The sequence below is a fragment of the Pagrus pagrus genome (genome assembly GCF_965226575.1).
Source record: "Pagrus pagrus genome assembly, chromosome: 12".
Lineage (NCBI taxonomy): Eukaryota > Metazoa > Chordata > Actinopteri > Spariformes > Sparidae > Pagrus > Pagrus pagrus.
The window spans coordinates 21,322,667-21,340,463 of record NC_140196.1 but is presented as its reverse complement, the minus strand read 5'-3'; the positions used below and the strand labels follow the sequence as shown (position 1 = coordinate 21,340,463).

At 43.6% G+C, this 17,797-nt stretch overlaps 1 protein-coding gene across 3 annotated transcripts in view; it reads left to right on the top strand.

Moving 5' to 3' along the window:
• dab1b (DAB adaptor protein 1b) overlaps nucleotides 1-17,022 on the top strand; it is a 48,879-nt gene extending 31,857 nt beyond the window's left edge. The window contains exons 5-15 of one of the 3 annotated variants that reach the window (XM_084368162.1): nucleotides 1,184-1,315; nucleotides 2,799-2,918; nucleotides 3,354-3,392; nucleotides 6,100-6,165; nucleotides 7,772-7,831; nucleotides 9,740-9,787; nucleotides 10,041-10,149; nucleotides 11,425-12,072; nucleotides 13,981-14,111; nucleotides 14,546-14,652; nucleotides 15,340-17,022. In XM_084368162.1, coding sequence (XP_084224288.1) covers nucleotides 1,184-1,315; nucleotides 2,799-2,918; nucleotides 3,354-3,392; nucleotides 6,100-6,165; nucleotides 7,772-7,831; nucleotides 9,740-9,787; nucleotides 10,041-10,149; nucleotides 11,425-12,072; nucleotides 13,981-14,111; nucleotides 14,546-14,635 — 1,443 coding nt within the window. In that variant the 3' untranslated portion in view covers nucleotides 14,636-14,652; nucleotides 15,340-17,022. The remainder of the gene's footprint in view (nucleotides 1-1,183; nucleotides 1,316-2,798; nucleotides 2,919-3,353; nucleotides 3,393-6,099; nucleotides 6,166-7,771; nucleotides 7,832-9,739; nucleotides 9,788-10,040; nucleotides 10,150-11,424; nucleotides 12,073-13,980; nucleotides 14,112-14,545; nucleotides 14,653-15,339) is intronic. The other 2 variants (XM_084368163.1, XM_084368164.1) reach the window with 2 other exon arrangements.
• The last annotated feature ends 775 nt before the right edge of the window (nucleotides 17,023-17,797 follow it).

Genomic DNA, 17,797 nt, shown 5'->3' with positions numbered 1-17,797 from the left:
CTGACAAGCTCATTTGTTGTTTTGGAAACCGTGCCCCTAATGCGCTTCATTTTATTTACTGATTACAGGCAGTAAATAACACTCCACTCTTAATATCCCTCTTGAGTTATTATGGCGGAAATGGGGATCGCTGCGGCGCAGGCGGCGTCAGCGAACATTCAGATGGAAATACTTTATGTAAAGCTGACATGATTCTCTGCTGAATCGAGTCGACTCGTCATATTAGTTTTGTATTTTACATTAATCTGAGGCGTTACTCGCGACGCTCCCCGCTGAATATCAGCTAATATTCAAATGAAAGCTCCTCCCCAGTGACTGAGCTTATCTCTGCTAATAGTGGAGCGGCAGGTGGGTGTGCCTGAGTGACAGCTGAATTACTCTCAGTGTGCATCTATGGGTTTGTGAGCTTTTTCGGGGTGTCTATTATGAATATTTCATACAGTATATTTCGAAAAGGTGGTTTCTCTCCTCCTCTTTCTCAGCCACCGAATTCAATACAACCCAAATCCCGCGGACAAACTGGATTATAGCACAAAACATACTGGATAACAAATTCTATAGCAACTATAGTATCTATACAGCACTGTGAAAAAGATTTAAACAGCCTGGGATCTCTCCTCCCTCTGTCAGAGCCTGTAACGCTCGCTCTGTGATGGTTGGCTGTGTGTGCCTCAACAATATGCAAAGATGTTTAAAGTAGGTTTGACCTACTTTTCCTGCCAGCACAGTGTACAGTGCTTGCACTTGTAAAACATTATATAAAAGTGGCAGACTTTCAAATTAAACAAGGCATCACCTTTAAAGGCACGCTATGCAGGATTTGTCGACTGCCGTTTCCAAACACACCGTTTAAAGGGGCGGTAACAATTCTTGAGAAGGACGGTTGAATGTTGAGTCTCGTTCTCGGCTTGTCAAATGGCGACGCTTTGGGTCGGCGGCTCGCCATCTCCAGAATTGCTGACACCCAGAAAGGCCCCAAATAAGAAAAATAAAGATAGAAATGAGAAAAACAGCTAAAGGGTGCATCATAAGTAATGATTTAGAGAGACTCATATATTGCTTTTATGATAATCCTGCATAGTAAACCTTTAAGTAGGGCAAGACATACAGGATTGTGTGATTACCCTATTTCACATGGCCTACGTCGCCTTATCCTGTAACACTTTACGTCTCTGCCATGAAGGTGCTCCTGCATCACCACTCAGTCCACGAGATCAGCTACATCGCCAAGGACACCAGGGACCACCGGGCCTTCGGCTATGTCTGCGGGAAGGAGGGCCACCACAGGTTTGTGGCCATCAAGACGGCGCAGTCGGTAAGTGCTTTTCCACTCTCTCTCTCTCTCTCTCTCAGCTGTTTGTAAGTTATTGTTACTCTTATAGTTACTCCAAATCACAAGACTGCATAATAAAAATTCAAGGTCAACACGAGGCTCTTTTTAAACTTCTAAATGCTGTCGATACATCAAAAAGGCACAAGGTCTTAAAGCTGCGGTAGAGTGAAAGTGTTTTTTCATCGCTGAGACCGAGTCAATGCAATGCAAAAGCCTGAAAGTTAATAATGCAAGCTGTGGGGCCATGCAAGGTCTTCTTTGCACTTGTTTTCAAGTTAACGGGGAGTCAAGCCCTCACATTACAGTTTGCCCAAGTCTCTACAGATGTGCACTATTTTGTTCGATCACACATCCTCAGCCACAGCTCAGGAATGGTGGAGAATTTTGGGATACATAAGCAATGGCTCAGCTAGTCGAAAAAACTCTGCTGTGATGTGCATTTTAGCTCGGTTCAGTCTGTTGAATAGTTTATAAATGACTGTGGTGCAGGAAACTACAGTAGGTTCATCTTTACTCCAGAGTTTTAACACCCCCTTGACAAACCAATGCCGATGTAGCTACTAGTCACGTCTAATGCTCGTGTCTGTTACGTCATATTCAGGTCAAGTGTTGTATACAACAAGACAAAAGTTGAACAGATGGATCCTAAATAAACAATCACATATTGACTTGAGTATCAGTATGAAACATTATCATCACTCCCTACTCTCTGTTCAAAGTGACGTGGCTGATTAAAATATATGATGAGATATGTGTGTGTGTGTGTGTGTGTGTGTGTGTGTGTGTGTGTGTGTGTGTGTGTCTGTGTCTGTGTGTGTGTGTGTGTGTGTGTGTGTGTTTATAATTACACAAATAATTAAAAATTCATAAAGGAATTAAATAAAACACATGGAGGTCACTCCCCACTCTCTGCTGTTCTGAGCCTTGTGGGGAGTGACGAGGTCAAAGCCAGATGGACTTTTCTACACTCACGTAATATATTCTATGTGAAATAACTGTCTATATTCCTAATTACACAAATAATGAAAAACAAAACAAGGATGAAATACATAAATCACATAAAGATCACTCCCCATACCAAAAACATGTTCATCAAATTGTTGAGGATAACACAATAAGTCTTAAATCAACCTCAGGATTCTGTTTAAGGGTTAGCGTTTTGTTTTTTTAATGCTGTTAAAGCGTTTCAGATAATTTAAAAAAGATGTACATAATCTACTTGTCCTTCTTTTCTTCTCTCACATCCTCCAATTGGATTTACCATTTTCCCTCTTCCACCTCTGTTTCTGCTTGCTTGCCTACACATGTTCATCTTCCCATACACTGCTCTTCATTGACCTGGATCTTATTGCCACACTCCTCCGCATCTTCTCTCTTCATCTCTCTTTCTTTTTTTTTTTTTTGTCTTTGTCCATTTGCTCCGTTTCCACATCCTCTCCATTCTCTCCTCGCTTCTCTCACATAGGCGGAGCCCCTCATCATCGACCTGCGCGACCTCTTCACGCTCATCTACGACATTAAACAGCGGGAGGAGATGGAGAAGAAGGCCCAGAAGGACAAACAGTGCGAGCAGGCGGTCTACCAGGTAGGACGCTCGCAGCGCTTTTCCGCCTTTTTCTCAGTTTCGTTTCCCATTCGGAGGCGAGATCACACGTTATAACTCAGCCAGCGATTCATTCACACAACAGAAATCTTAGCACTTTGCGTCGCAGACCGTGTTTGTCTGCACCATTGATTCCTGTGTTGAATATCTAAATTAGAAATGCAACAGGTTTGAATGCTTTTTTTTTTCAGTTTTTTTTCTCGAGTCAGGTGTGTGTGACAGGAAAATGTATGCGTTGGCGTGTCTGTGATGTGCCAGATCACTGGTCACACTGTCAGGCTGTGATTATGCCTCCTCACAGAGTGTTTTTCTGTGCTTCCTCCATTTTCTTTCTAATGACACTGTACATTCCCTGGACTGTCTTATTGATGAAAAACAAAAACGTGTCATCTGCCTTCTGTCCCCACCATCACACAGACCATCCTGGAGGACGAAGTGGACGACCCAGTGTACCAGGTAGGTCCGTGGGCACAGAGACCCAAACACTGCTCACCCTTGATGCTTTCCTAGCTTCACTGGTGCTGTTTTCACTCCTAAAGCTTGGAATCCAAACAAGAAAAAACAATGAATCCCTAATTTAAATATCTCCTCCAGTCACTGATCTGCTTGAATTAATGATTCATGATATCGCACCATTCCAGTAATACACAGTAGACCATCCTAGTGGACAGTTTTGTTCAACCATTCAACTCCCATTTGCCAGTGCAGTGTTGTAAAACCATATTTTTTAAGTTGATCTGTGTCAGTGTTCTGATTTCTTCCAAAGACACGCCCCCCCACTCCCACCCCCCACCCCCCTGACTGGTTGTTACCCCCACCCCTTTTTGCCCTGTGCATTTATTTGGCTGAACATGATTATTTTTTTTCTCTGTGTGTGCTCACACTGAATACAGACAACACTAACTCTTACTCTGAATGCTATGTTCAGTGGTGCAGTACGTCCAGCCACCTCCCAGATCACCTCTGTTCTTTGCTCTTGAAGTGTGTTTTTTGCATAAAGTCATTCCATTTGCAGCTTTTTTCGATTATGTTGATGTTGGTTGACAAAACTCCAGACTGTGGCCAGAAGCCTCAAAGAGTGCTTTGACATTTTGGGTAATACACTTTGTCTTCACACTTTCTTGCTGAGAAGATCAATACCACTCTCGTGTCTGTGCAGTTACTGTGTAGCTGGAGCCAGCAGCCAGTTGGCTTCCCTGACAGGAAGCAGGGGAAACCACAAGCTTGTTTCCTTCCAAAGGGAACAAAGTCCTCCTACCAGCACCTGCAAAGCTCACTAGTCATTAATATGTTATATCTCATTTGTTTAACCCGAGCAGTGTTACATTTTGCTCCTGATTTTGATTTAGTTTTCAGATTTACCCAAATTTGTGTCATTTGATTGTTGTTTTACCATTTCTACACCACAATTAGCGTGTGTATACGTGCCATTATTGTTTGTTCTTTTAAGCATGGGTAAAACTGCCCAAAATAGGTGATTGACGTCTTTTCAAGCCATGGACGGGTTTGCCTTTCTGTTTTTTATTCTGGTTTATCACGGTAAAAGTCACAAATGCACCGAAAAACAGGGAGTGGTAGAAATCAGCCTGGTGGCCAGTGACGATGTTACGTCGGTTACTTTTTAAAATCTTTTATTGCAGTCTCTCTTTCAAGTTAACGCAACTAAATGATGTTCAAGCGTTGCTTAATTAGAGTCAACTGGACGAGTAGACATGCCAATTTCCAGAACTTCCATGGAAGTCATAGCACTCCAGAAAAGGAAGTGGATCTGGAGCCATTTAATCAAAACTCCAGCAGAGTCAAAGCCAGTTATGCCCATTCACATTAAAGACCAAAGCCAGATGTTAGTGTGGAAAGAGGTTCAGCATTACCGCCCTCATCCTCATCTGCAGGGCAGCTCACTAAAATACTGTTTGTTTTCTGGGGTTAGCTTCAGAGAAGATGCTTTGACATTGGATATAATGTGGAGATATTTCTATAGTGAACATCCAGAGGAAGATTTTGATAGTTGAGCATCAACATCAAGCCCATAATTTCCTTCCGACACTAAAGACAAAAGTAAAAAGTAAATACTGAAAGGAACAGTAACATTACATCCTCGTCCACAGCACTTGATAGTGTTACATTAACCTTTTGCTAAATGTTGTTGTTCACTGCAGCTTCCTCTCTTGGTTCCCGTTGGATCGTAGAAGAAATTTAGTCCGTGTGCACAATGTGTCTTAAGCATTAGTTCAACAGGTCAAACAGCTCAAGGGCGGTGGAGGATAATGGTTTGCTAATCAGGAGCTTGGCTACAGCCTGTGATTCCACAGACGATTGCAGGTCGGATAAAACTGCTCAACAAAACAGAAGTTAATTAATCCGTTGACCTGTCTTTCACGTCGTCGTTCATTTTTGTTTGTTGATAATGAACGTAGTACGTCTTCTCGCGTTCTCATTTTCAGCGCTTACTTTTTATTTAATGTAGCCTCACGACAAATAGGTCATGAACGAAAATGTTTCATCATTGTTTATAAGGAGATGAATACCGCTGAGCTGGAAGACATATTGTGTGTGACGGTTAGACAAGTTGAGCCGAGCTGTTTTCCTGTTTGCAGTCTTAACGCTGCGCTAAGCTCCTTAGCTGCTGGCTTCACCTACAGATTTACCACACAGATACGAGAAGGGTATCAATGTGCTCGGCAAGAAAGGAAATAAACGCATTTCCCAAAATGTCAACGCTTCCTTTAATTTGAGAAGACATTTATTAACGTCAACCTCAAGAGGAGATACTGACCCATTTGAGGACTTGTTAGACCTGGATATCAGAGGTGGAGCATCACACAGCTGATGTTGAAGGGAGACGTCTAGTTAAGACCTCCACGTTACCTTGAACTACTGCCTGACCTATTATACTTGTGCTCTTTCCTCTTCCCACCTCACTCTTTTTTCTTTCTCTCTTCATCTCCCCCATTTCCTCTTTTCCCATGCCCCATTTTTTTGACACCCTCCATATTCCTGATCTCATCCCACTCCCCACCCCGACGCCATCCTCGCTCCCCGTGCTCTCATTTATTCTCGTCATGTGTCACTCCCCTCGTCGTATCTCTTCTCTCTTCTCTCTGTCTTCCCATCTCATGACTCTCTGCACCTCTTCGCCTTGCCCACTACTTCTGTTCTATAGTACATAGTGTTTGAGGCTGGACACGAACCCCTCCGTGGCCCCCAGTCAGAGGAGAGCGTTTATCAGGTACAAAGACAAGCATTGCCCCCTTTTTTTCTCCTTCTTCATACCCTGTGATAGATGGTAATAGTAACAGTACTAACAACATGACTTTATAGCACCTTGTGAAAAGCTACAAAGTGGAGGGGTTTTTTTTGGAGAAAGGATTTTCTGGGGATTCAGAAGTAGATCAAACCAAGGTTTCTGTTTCTTTAATGTGGCTGCAGATGAAGAGAACCAAATGAAGCCGTGAGATCTATTCAAAAGGATTCAGTTCATGTAAAAGTTATAATCTGTAAGATTTTAGCGAGTTTGCTTTTAACAAACACTCGAGCAGCTACTTTGTTCTGAATAAAACACGAGAGCGACCGATCTATTTGGTCGAATGTCGTCGTTTTTTCGATGAACGATCGCAGTCAGCGCTAACTGGTCTCGCGAATATGTTGTGTTTTGGCTTTTTCACAATAAAAGCACCCTTTTTTCCGGCAGCCGAACACTTCTGATGTGAAGCTTGCAGCAACAGTGGGATGTTTCTATTCGCGGCACTTAACACACCTCTGACACGGTGAGGAGAGCGAACACTAAACAGTGCGGCTGATAAAAACTACACTAGATTAGCGAAATAGAAATGAAGTAAAATGGCGTGCGTCCTTTCCTGTTGCTCCCTCGTGCGTTAGGAAATGGTGGATCCCGGCAACGCAGATGAAAACTACTATACTGTAAAGTGAGGTTATTACCTGATGTTAAGGCATTGAATGGCTATTTGAAATCACGATTATGTTTAGGATTAGAACTAAAAATAAAACGGCGGCAGCTTTGAAATAATAACTCACACAGCATCTGAAACAGCTGCAGGAGAGTCAAGGTCAGCTGTTAAATCTGGATAGTTCAGTCAAAGCTGTTGTATCAGACTCCTTTTATATATCCAACACTTTGACCTTTTGGCTTTAGACCATTTGAAGGACCAGCTAGGACTCCAGGGACCCGTCGTACGGTTTAATCCCAACCCCCTCCCTCCCTTTCTCTCCCTCTCCCTCTCCTCCTCCTCCTCCTCCTCCTCTTTTTTGCCCCTCTGTATCTTGCGTTCCTCTGAAGATGAAAGATGCAGAGAGAGATTAATCACTTGCCATGCCATTTGATCTCAGAATGAAACAAGATCAATAGACTTGGGGAAAACGTAACGGAAAGTTAACCAGTCGAGGGAGCGATGGGAGGGCGAGGCAGCGAGGGTTAGGAGCAACATATAGTTGGGGTAAATGCGAGGGGAGGCCAGAGCCGCCGCGCTCTCGGGATCGTCAGATGAACCGCTTGAGACGTACTGTTGCGGAATAACAATAGGCTCTCTTAATGCTCGCCCAACGAGCACGCGCGATCCTCAAGCATTGTTTGCAATCAATATTGATTTAAGTGGAATCGATTGGACGAAAACAGCTGTAGAATCTGCATAATCCCATTGCTCTAAAAGATAAAATTACATCTCGGAAAAAATGGACTGAATCAAAATTGATGCAGTAAGCTTTTTTCTTTTTCAATAGACATGTTTCAGCTCTTGTCAGCTCCTGTTTTCTTAAGAGAAGGAACAAAAGGTGTTGCTCTGTTACTTACGTTTGAATCGACCTCCAATCCAATGCAGGTCCCAACCAGTCAGCAGAAGGAAGGGATCTATGATGTCCCAAAACGCCATTTCATGACTGTAGGTGTTTTTATTTTGTTTTATTATTTGTTTCTTTGCTCTTCTACTTGCAAACCTCTCTTTAACATCCTCTCGAAGGAAGTGCCTTAAGCCCCCCTTGATGGTGTCCATTTGTATTTAGTAGCTTTAGCCGTGCATCACTACGACAGGGAACGCCTGCATCCGCTTTCTGTGATGACGGCGATGATGAAATAAAGCCACATTGGTCATGCTCAGCCTGCCTGACGAGATAAGACTAATTGATTGGTCAACCAAAGTCGGACATGTCAGCAATTTCACAGGACATTAGAGAGGCAGGCTTCATTTCCAAAATCCAGATGGTCGAGACAAAACCAGCTCGATCAGAGCCTCATCTGACTGGCACGTCGGACGAGTAAAGGGGTGGCTGTTCCGTCTTCCTCAGATGGGTGAGGACGAGAGGTTTGTAGGTGGGGTGGGTGTTGGGTTGAGCTGCATGCAGTGTAGTCACGGCTACATACAATCAAGGCCACCAAACACCCATAAAGCAGTGAATTGATTTGATCGTACAACAGCACAGAAAGCTTTTTTTTTATTATTATTCCCACCCCCCTTTTCATCAAACTGAAAATAAATTTCATCTCATCCTGGTAGGCTTTATGAGTTCTTCACCACCATGCAGTGACCACGCTATTACATCTCTCAAATCGCTTATAAAAGAAAAAAAAGAAAAGGAAAAAAAAAAAAAACATTCATTCATTCAAGCCTATTCTGGCCAAACACTCACCCAGAGAGAATTTCCACGCAACTTCTGAAAACAGCCCTAGCAAAGTGCTTCTCTGCTCTTTCGCTGTTTGTGTGCTCGTCGCTCAGCATATCAAACAGATACACTGTTCCCGGCCCCCTCGCTATCTCACCCAAACAGCCCATGCCAGTATAAGTAGCAGCGCTTCCATATCTCTAAGTGTTACTGCTTGTCTGTTCATTCAGTTGGAGCTTTTTGAGAGCCTCGAGCTCCCCTGATGTGTGTCAGTGCCTGCAGGGAGAGACCTCTGTGTACAATGTTTACCTTTTTTTTTTTTTTTTTTTTTCCAAATTCTGACTCATTCTGTGCCCCTCAATGGTCCCAAAGTGCCGTGCAAACTGCGCGATCCGCCATGTCCCTGCTTATTCGAGGAGGACATAAACGCCCCGTCTGCAGCAACACAGATTGCTGCGATTCCTCCCTTTTCTTTCTTTTGTTTTAATACCTGTTTGTCCGTGTGTCTGTTTATTTGTGGCATGAAAATCCTGTGTGTTCTGTGTGTTTTTGTGCTTTTTATGGTGACTCATTGTGTGCTTGTGCATGGCCCCAGAGACATTTCATGCAACTTAGCCATCCCATAGTCTCCTCCACGGCCGCGTCCCCTCTCCTTTGAGTAGTGCGAGCAGAGGACAGAGGGGACAAGTCCAGGGGTCACGTCTGCCTATAGGGTGAGGTGGCCTCATTGTCTCGGTTGGGTGGTTCCAGGAGCTTCTTCATTCATTCATTTTGATGAAATAAACACACTCCCTCTGTGGACGCGTCCGCTCACAGAGTAGAATCAGCATGATAAAGCGGCCCGGGCTCTCACGGGGGGCCCCTGTTGATTGGCAGACATGAGAATATCTAATCAGAGCCTGTTTTATAGGACTGAATAGCCTTTTACCCACTCAATTATAGCAAGCCATGAAAGATTCATTTTAGATCCATTTTCTGATAATGAAACGAGGGGATAGTTGTTTCTTGCCATCCGCAGCACAAACTGCCTTTGTGAATAGATTTCACTCCCCACACCTACCCACCCATGCAACCACCATGCCCTATCTGGAGATGAATTCAAGGTTTCATGACTGTGCAAAATCTCATTGTCGTGGTGTATCACTGGACTCTGTCTCTCTCTCTCCCTCATCCCTCGGTTCCACTCGCAGAATATCAACCACTTTGATCTTTTCGGCGACATGTCCACCCCTCCCTCGGTGAGTACGACCGCACCAACCAAAACCCTGATTCACTAAAGTTGACAGAACTGCACAGAGAAATTAAAATCATATTTTATCTGTAACATTCGGGCATTTCATCAGGACAGTGGCACAGATCTAAATTACTTGAATATCCGACAGCACTGCAGATTAAAGATGAATGTGCAGCACGGTGACTTTTAGGTGACTTTGATAGTGGTGACATCTGTCTGTGTATGTGTGTGTGTGTGTGTGTGTGTGTGTGTCCCAGATGCCCCCATCACCTGCCAACACACTGGACCCGAGCAGGAGCAGCCGCCAGCAGCAACTCAATCCTGCTGAGATGTACGCCCCCTTCAGCCCCACCTCCGTGCCGTCAGGTAGCCGCCCACACTCAAACACTGCATCGCACCTCCACAATGAAGAGAGTAAAGTTCTGATGGAGACGTTTGATGATGGCTAGATTTGTGGAAAACTCCTGCCAAGATTTGACAGGACGTGGATTTATCTCAGTTTTTTCTGAGGACCACACACGGAGCAGCGGTGTGATTATGCCGTAGCCCACAGAGATACTTTTAAAGTGATGCTCCACTGGTGGTTTTGCATATTTTAGCGAAACCACTGACATTGTGGTTTTCCCAAGAACATTCAAGAACGTCCCGGCATCAGTCGGCTTACTGAAGGGCGACCTTTTTTTTTTTGAGACTTAATTCACACGATCCTCTTCACAGTGTGCCGTCTGCTGTCCGTGATAGCTAAAATATGAGTGTGACAAAATGAAACGATCTAACGCAGGTTTGGCAGTCTCAAAAACAGATTTACTACAGTACAAATACAAACATTTCAGAGCAGTTTTTGCACCGTATTGATTTAGTTTTGTGTTTTAAACATCATACACTGGACCTGGGTGCCAAGTCTACATAAAGACCTTGTTGGTCACATGCTGAGTTTAACTTTGGACATACAGCAATTTTTAAACATCAACTGTGCTGGAACAATAATGAAATAATCTTTTTTGTATTGCACTTTTAAACTAAAAACAACTAAATAATACCACAAAATGAATTTAAAACATTTTGAGATAATATAAAGTGGAGACCCAGTCACTTATTTAAGAGTTCATATATTTTATATTCCTATAAAAGAGGGTTTTAAGAGATTATTTAAAATAGTAGTTCAACGGTCTCTGTGGGCTCTGACTGAAGACGTGTGTCTTTTTTTTACCTTAAAATAACAGATTCAAGACCTCCATCCTCACTCTTTTCCTCAGTTTTCTGTGCTTCCAGGAAGTTCTAGCAACCACAGGGTGTAAAGGCGATAATCAAATGACTGATTTCTGTTTGAACCATGTTTGAAACATTTGGGATCATTTTTAACTTCACATCTCAACCAAAAGTAAAGACACGTCAAGTCATTTCTGGCATTGAAATGCAGAAATATTACATTTTTGAAATGGGGATAATCAAGTTTGGTTGTGAAGTGGAAGCCTGTGGCTGTTTGGAAGGCAGTCAATGTAAAGATGTATGATGTTCCTGGATTAAAACAGCTGTTTTAATCCAGGAACATTTTTTAAAATCTAAAAGCTCATAATATCAATAATAATGTCCACTTCCGTGTCCTGCCTTAATATCCTCCTCCTCTTGTTCCCACTCCAGGTTATATGACCATGGGTCCGGTGCAGGCGGCCCAGTGGGCGCAGCAGCCATTTCCCGCCCAGGCTCAGACTCTGGCCTTCCCCGTGCAGGGGCCCCTCCAGGTGGCTCAGGTCCTCCCCGGTGGTCAGCCGGTCATCTGGAGCGGGGCCAACATTTTCCCTGCCACCCAGCAGCAGTGGGCGGCCATGGCGGCGTACATGCCGGCCCAGACCGTCGGCGTGGGGGGGCACGCCATACCAGCTGCCATGCTTCAAGGCCTGGTACCCATTACCACCATGTGCCCCCAAGCCTGCGACCTATCAGCCCCCTCCTCCGCCATCACCAGCCCCCAGCACACGGCCGACCCCACCCTGCTGCAGAGGCAGCTGAGCCTGGGGAAGGACGGCCTCGGCATGGACTCAGATGCTGGCGAGGGCCCGTCTACGTCAGGAGTGGGAGCAGCAGGTGTGGGGCACGGCGTGGCGTCAGCAGCGGTGAGCAGGTGTGGGACCCCAGGCCTCATGAGTGTACCGGACACGCTGGTCTGCAGTCAGCTGCTGCCACCTTCAGCTGCTGCCACCCAGGAAGAGGAAGGGAGCTGTAGTGACCTTGATCTCTCTAGGATGACCTTGAGTCCAGGAACATCCACATCACCGTCGACTGAATCTCGTAAGTGTTCTGAATTATTGTCCGCCTGCATGATGCATGCAGCTTACTCAACCATCATCTGTACCCCAGTGTGAGACACATAAATCTCAGTTTTATCAGCCTCTACAGTATCGTGGCTCTATTGACGGCAACGTCTGTCAGTCAGTCCACCACCTTGGTCCAAACCGGACTATCTATCTATTGGATACATTACAAAAAATGTTGCATAGATATTCATGGTCCCCGAGGATGAACCAGACTGACGTTGATGATCCTCTGATGTTTCATTTATAGCCAACAGCTGATAAAATGTTTTACTTGTCCGGTGAAATATCTCAACATCTTCTTGATGTAATGGAACAGAATTTTGTAAACACATTCATGGTTCCCAGAGGATGTATCCTGCTGACTCTGGTGATCTCTTGTCATTTCCTGTAGCTCCACCTGATGTTCACATTTGTGGTTTCAAATGAATTTCTCCACATCTGTTGCATGTATTGCTGTGAAATGTAGTTGTGCCGCCCTTTATGAGGAATTATAATAACTCTGGTGATCTCCTGACGTCAAAAACCTTCAAAACCAATGCCATTCCTCAGCCTCAGCTGCATTTTGTTTTTAGTGCTGACAGTAATTGCTGTTGTGAGCGTGTTAGCATGTTGATGTTGGCATGTAGCTCAAAGCACTGTTTATAGCCATTATCTTGGCTGTAGTCTTGTTTCACGAACACTGTGACTGGAAAAAAACAGCAGTTTGTTTCTAACCAAAATGTGCACTGAATTTTGGAACATAACGAAAAGTTATGGCAAGTCAGTTTTATTTATGATGCCCAATATAACAAGTTCGCCTCAAGGGGCTTTACACTTGTACAGAATATAACACTCTGTCCCGTGAACCTCAAATTAGATAAAGAAAAAACTGGGAAATGGGAAAATCCTCAGGAAGAGCAACGGAGGAGAGATCCCTCTCCCAGAAAGCAATAGATTTTGTGCGTGCTGAAAAGAATAAATACAATTACAGTATGAACAAACTAAAACGATGCACTGTAAATTGTTAAAAGTTAACTTTAAAGAAGTCAGGAGACTAAAAGATTTCACAGTGTAGAATGATTGTAAACATATGGATCCAAAGAAGACAGGAAAGAGGACAGACTGTGAAGGCGAACACACAACAGGCAAACCTCATACTTACCATTCACACGGATAAAAAATTAAACGAATGCATAGAGGAGGACGAGAGAACGAGGATGACATGCACATGAGGAGGGGGGCAAAAAGGAGAGGCCGATCTTCTGAAGGGCTAATGCCCAGATTAGAAAACATCTGGAGTGAGACACTAACAGTCAGAGGAGACAGAGAGAGCGTTGCTTGAGGGACAACAAGACAGTTTTCAGTGTTCTTGTTAGCAGGGTAAACATGCACTGTACTAGGCCTAATTAATCATTGAGACCGAGACCAATTCTTGATAGTATCAGGCACAAGCTTTAAAGAATGAGCAACTATCTGACAGTTACGGCAAACAGATGAGTTTTAAGTTTGCATTTAACGACCTCAACACAGTCTAGACTGTGTGATGCTAGCCTGGAGGCAGGATGCTCAAAAAGAAAAGACCCTGCAGCCCGCTGACATCTTTTTAACTCTGGGGACAGAAAGGAGCCCTGTGCTCTGAGACCAGTAAGCACGGGATGGGCTGTGAGGCTTAAGGAGATCGGACAGGTATGAAAGGGCGTAGGAAAGTTGTGCTTTACTTGATATTATCCAGAGTACAGACTGTCAGGTGTAATCAAAAACAAAAGTAAAAGGGGATGACATGCAATAAAGGTCATGATCTAGATCTGAATGCACATTAGCATTCAGCTGCAAACACTCCACGTTTTGGTAAAAGTGATACAAGGTTGAAATCCTGAATGTTTCTTGTCCCCTCTGTTCGCAGCATCCACTCCAGCCCCTCAGCAGAGCTCGTCTTCAGACTGCCCCCCGTCCCAGGCCAGTGACCCCCCTACAGATCACTCCCCTGTAGACCCCGAGGGCAGCTCCAGCAACGCCAAGGAGGAGGAACAATCGGTGAGCGCCGTCCCCCAGGGGTCGCATCCCGAGTCGATAAGATTCATGGATCTGATCTAACAACTGACTGGCACGATGCTATAATCTATTACCGTCAGATGGATGATCTGCTCTCGACTAAATCGCGTGTAATCGCAGCGGGTAGAATGTCATGTGATTAAAACGGCCAAATGGGATTGATTTTTACCCCTTTTTTCAGAAAAATGTCAAGTCAATTACAGGCGAAAGGTCAAATATGATTCGAGTGTCTTGATTAGATCATATATAATAAGGTGTGATTATGTTTCGTGGTAATCAGAGTCGTTGGCATTTTCCTGGATGTTTTTAGGAAATGCGAAAGAAAAAGATGCACTTTCAGATTGCTGGAGTAGAGTTGATTTCTCCTGCAAAATACACATTTTAAAGCTTCCCCTCTTTCTCTCTCTCTCTCTCAGGGCTCTGCTGTTGCAAGGTCGATCTCCCCGGTGCCCAGTGAAGCTCCTGATCCCCCGCAGGATCAGACCTGTCCACAGGAAGACAGCTAGAGAACAACAGACACCGAGTGAGTATCTCACGGTGTCCTCCCCTCTTATTTTGCCCTTGTTCCCTATTTCATGTATTTTCTCCCCTGCTCTTGTTAAAGGGGCTCTGTGTAGAAATTCAAACTCAGAATTTCAATTTTTACAATGCTAATGAGGCAATAATACAAACTCAGAAATATTTATCCATATTTTTTTTTCCATAACTGTATAAACAAGCTGTTCTCAGAGGAAAATAAGGTCCCCAGAACACTGTTTGAAGCTAGAAAGGTGGCAGGGTCCGCCGCATATAAACAAAGTAAATCAGCATAATATTGTGTTGTCCTTTAAGGTCGGTTTGTTTGTTCAGTTTATTCAGTCATGAGAACAAAGAGACTTTGTTTATTTAGTTTGTTTAGGCACTGAAGATTTTTTTCTCTTATCATTAATATTTCTTCCCCAGAACTACACAGTGCCCCTTTGACTCCAGTGTGCAACCATCCCTCATTTTTTCACAACCCCCCTGTGTTTCCTTATATTTTCATTTGTTAGTGTCTCCTTCTTCCTCGCGGATCTGTGTTTTTTTGCCAACTGGAGAAGAGCCTTGGTTCAGTTCAACCTTCCTCGCACAATGCCTCTCTGCGTCTGTGGGTGACGAGGAAGGCACAATGTTGCCACCTGGTGGTCGGAGTTGTAACTGCGGCTCCCTGATCATGTTGTCTGTCTTACAGGGGGATGGAAGCTCTCAAGGCCAAGACAGACGCTCATGAGAAAGAGAAGAAGAGAGAGATGAGAGACTGTGATCGGCATCGTCGTCTCTCACAGCTGGATTTACACACACTCGTGCTGTTTTTTCAACCTTGAAAGGATATTTTGGCAGTTCTGTAATAAGCTGGATCTGTTTTCCTCCAGAGGCCACATAACTGTACTGTACTCCTCAGCATGACAACCAGACTTTGGCTCTATCGTCCAATCAGATAACCATTCAACCAGGAAGTGACCTTTGATCTTTGAGCGAATCCTGCAACGGGATGAGTTTATATCTGTGAGGAGACGTTATGAGGCCGACGCAAATTATTTTTCGGAGAAACCTTTCGGGAGGAGCAGCGTCCGACCGCACGTGGTCGACCTTCAGTTCGACGACTGCCACCAGCAAAAGACTGCGCACAAGCAGATGGATTTGCCAAATGTTCTCATATAGTGTTGCTCCACCGATTCGTACATTTTGCATGAACAGACTCGATGTGGATTCAGCGGACTCAGCTGTGAGCAGAACTGTTCTCTGCAGCTTCCTCCTAGGCCTGGAACAAATCGATAAAAAAAAAGTATGATTTCTTTTTTTTTTTCTTATTTTATAAGCTGTGAATTCTGTGTTGATGACGCCGAGTCATGAGAGATATCGAAATGACTCCGAGGGGCATCAATGTCGAAATCAAAAATTTGCCAAACATCTATTTTGTAAATAAGAATCTTTCCAGTCCCCCGTACCTGAGCCTCTGTGCCATAAGATAGCTCTCTGCCTCTTTGGATGCCAACTACCTGTGTTTTCTCTCAAGCAATGCCCTACCAGCACCTCCATCTTTGACGTCTGGATGTTTGTTTCGCTTTCGCTGCCATTTTATTTTTCATTTCTGAAAAAAATGTCTTCGTTTCCGTTCGGTTGGTGAGATATGAACTGTGAATCTGTGTTACATGGTCATTGAGAAGTAAAGCCTGCTGTAGCTGTCTCACTCATCTCGAGCTCGACAGATGAAAGAAACAAAAAGGGGTCGACAGGCGGAAGAATAGAAATCCTACTGCTTCTTAAAGGTTACAGACTTTTTTTTAGTGAATAGGAGGCAGATTTTCCTGCATCTCTTGGTTTTTAGATATTTTCCAGCTGAGGTCGCATTGTTTACAACTTGCCTCTTAGAATCACATCTCTCTTTGGTTTCTTGAATAAATAAGCAGAATCAACCCACGCTGGTGTGACACGGCTTAACAACCACGAGCTCGGAGACAGTAGAGTGCATTTTCTATGCCTTATCAGGTGGATTTTTTTGTTGTCCAGTCACTGTTCTTCTTGTCAGGTCATTTGTATACAGTAAACAGGTCATTGTTGTAACAAAGCACTTGGGCATATTGTAGGTCTGCTCCACCGAACCGAAAAAGGGTCAAAAAGAAAAGTGACGTTATATAATATGAACAATAGAGATATCACTATTAACTGCTAGACTTACAATAACAAATGGTAACTGTACCCCTGCTCGTGTAAGAAAAATGAGAAATAGTCCAAAATATTTTGTAAATTTTATTTATGGAATTAAGAATTGTCTTGAAAAAGAGAAAAAAAGGACTTTTGTACGTCTATGACTTCCCCATACACTGTACCCATGCCACTGTTCAGTCACAAATAAAATATCATGTGATTCCCACTTTCCTGCTCCGTTCTCTTTCCTGTCTTTGACCTCGCACCACTCATGCTGTAATGATCAACTGTAAAGAGCTCTGAAGCAGCCAACAGAGGCTGCTCTCCTCACACAAACACTTCAGAAGTCCTCCATGCAGTCAGTCATCGCCATGTGACTACATATGATATATATTCAAAATGCACTTAAAGTATCACTAGTAAAAGTAATTAAACAGAAAAATGTTAAATAATTAGATTTTTAATACTCAGGTCAAGTTTATTTATAGATTACATTTAAGTACAGCTTAAGCTGAGCAAAAACTTTCAAATAAAAGTGTAAAAAAAACAGACAATGAGTGCAGCAAACAACACGGGACAAAACAACAGATTAAAAGATTAGTGGGCCAGAGAGGCCAGTGAGTAAAAATGTTGATGCATCAGCGCGTAAGCAGCGATTAGCTGGTCAGAGTGGAGCCAGATTTAACTGCTTTATGTACAGTTTGGTTTATTTTAGTGTTTCTCGACCTGGGGTTACAAGATCAATCTGGTTCATTATGAGATGGATAATGGGGCAGAAACAGAGATGAGCTGCACATATTTGTATTCACTCCTGGACTTTAATCTTTGCTTTGATTGTGAAGTACTGGAAACTGTGACCCCTGAGCCGCATCATGTGATTTTGATTAAACTGAGAGGCTTAGATGGGATATCACTTTGTCACAAACCAAACAAGTTGAGAATGTCTGCTATTTTTGTATCTAAAGAAATGTTTATATTTAAACTCCACTCATTATAGTGTG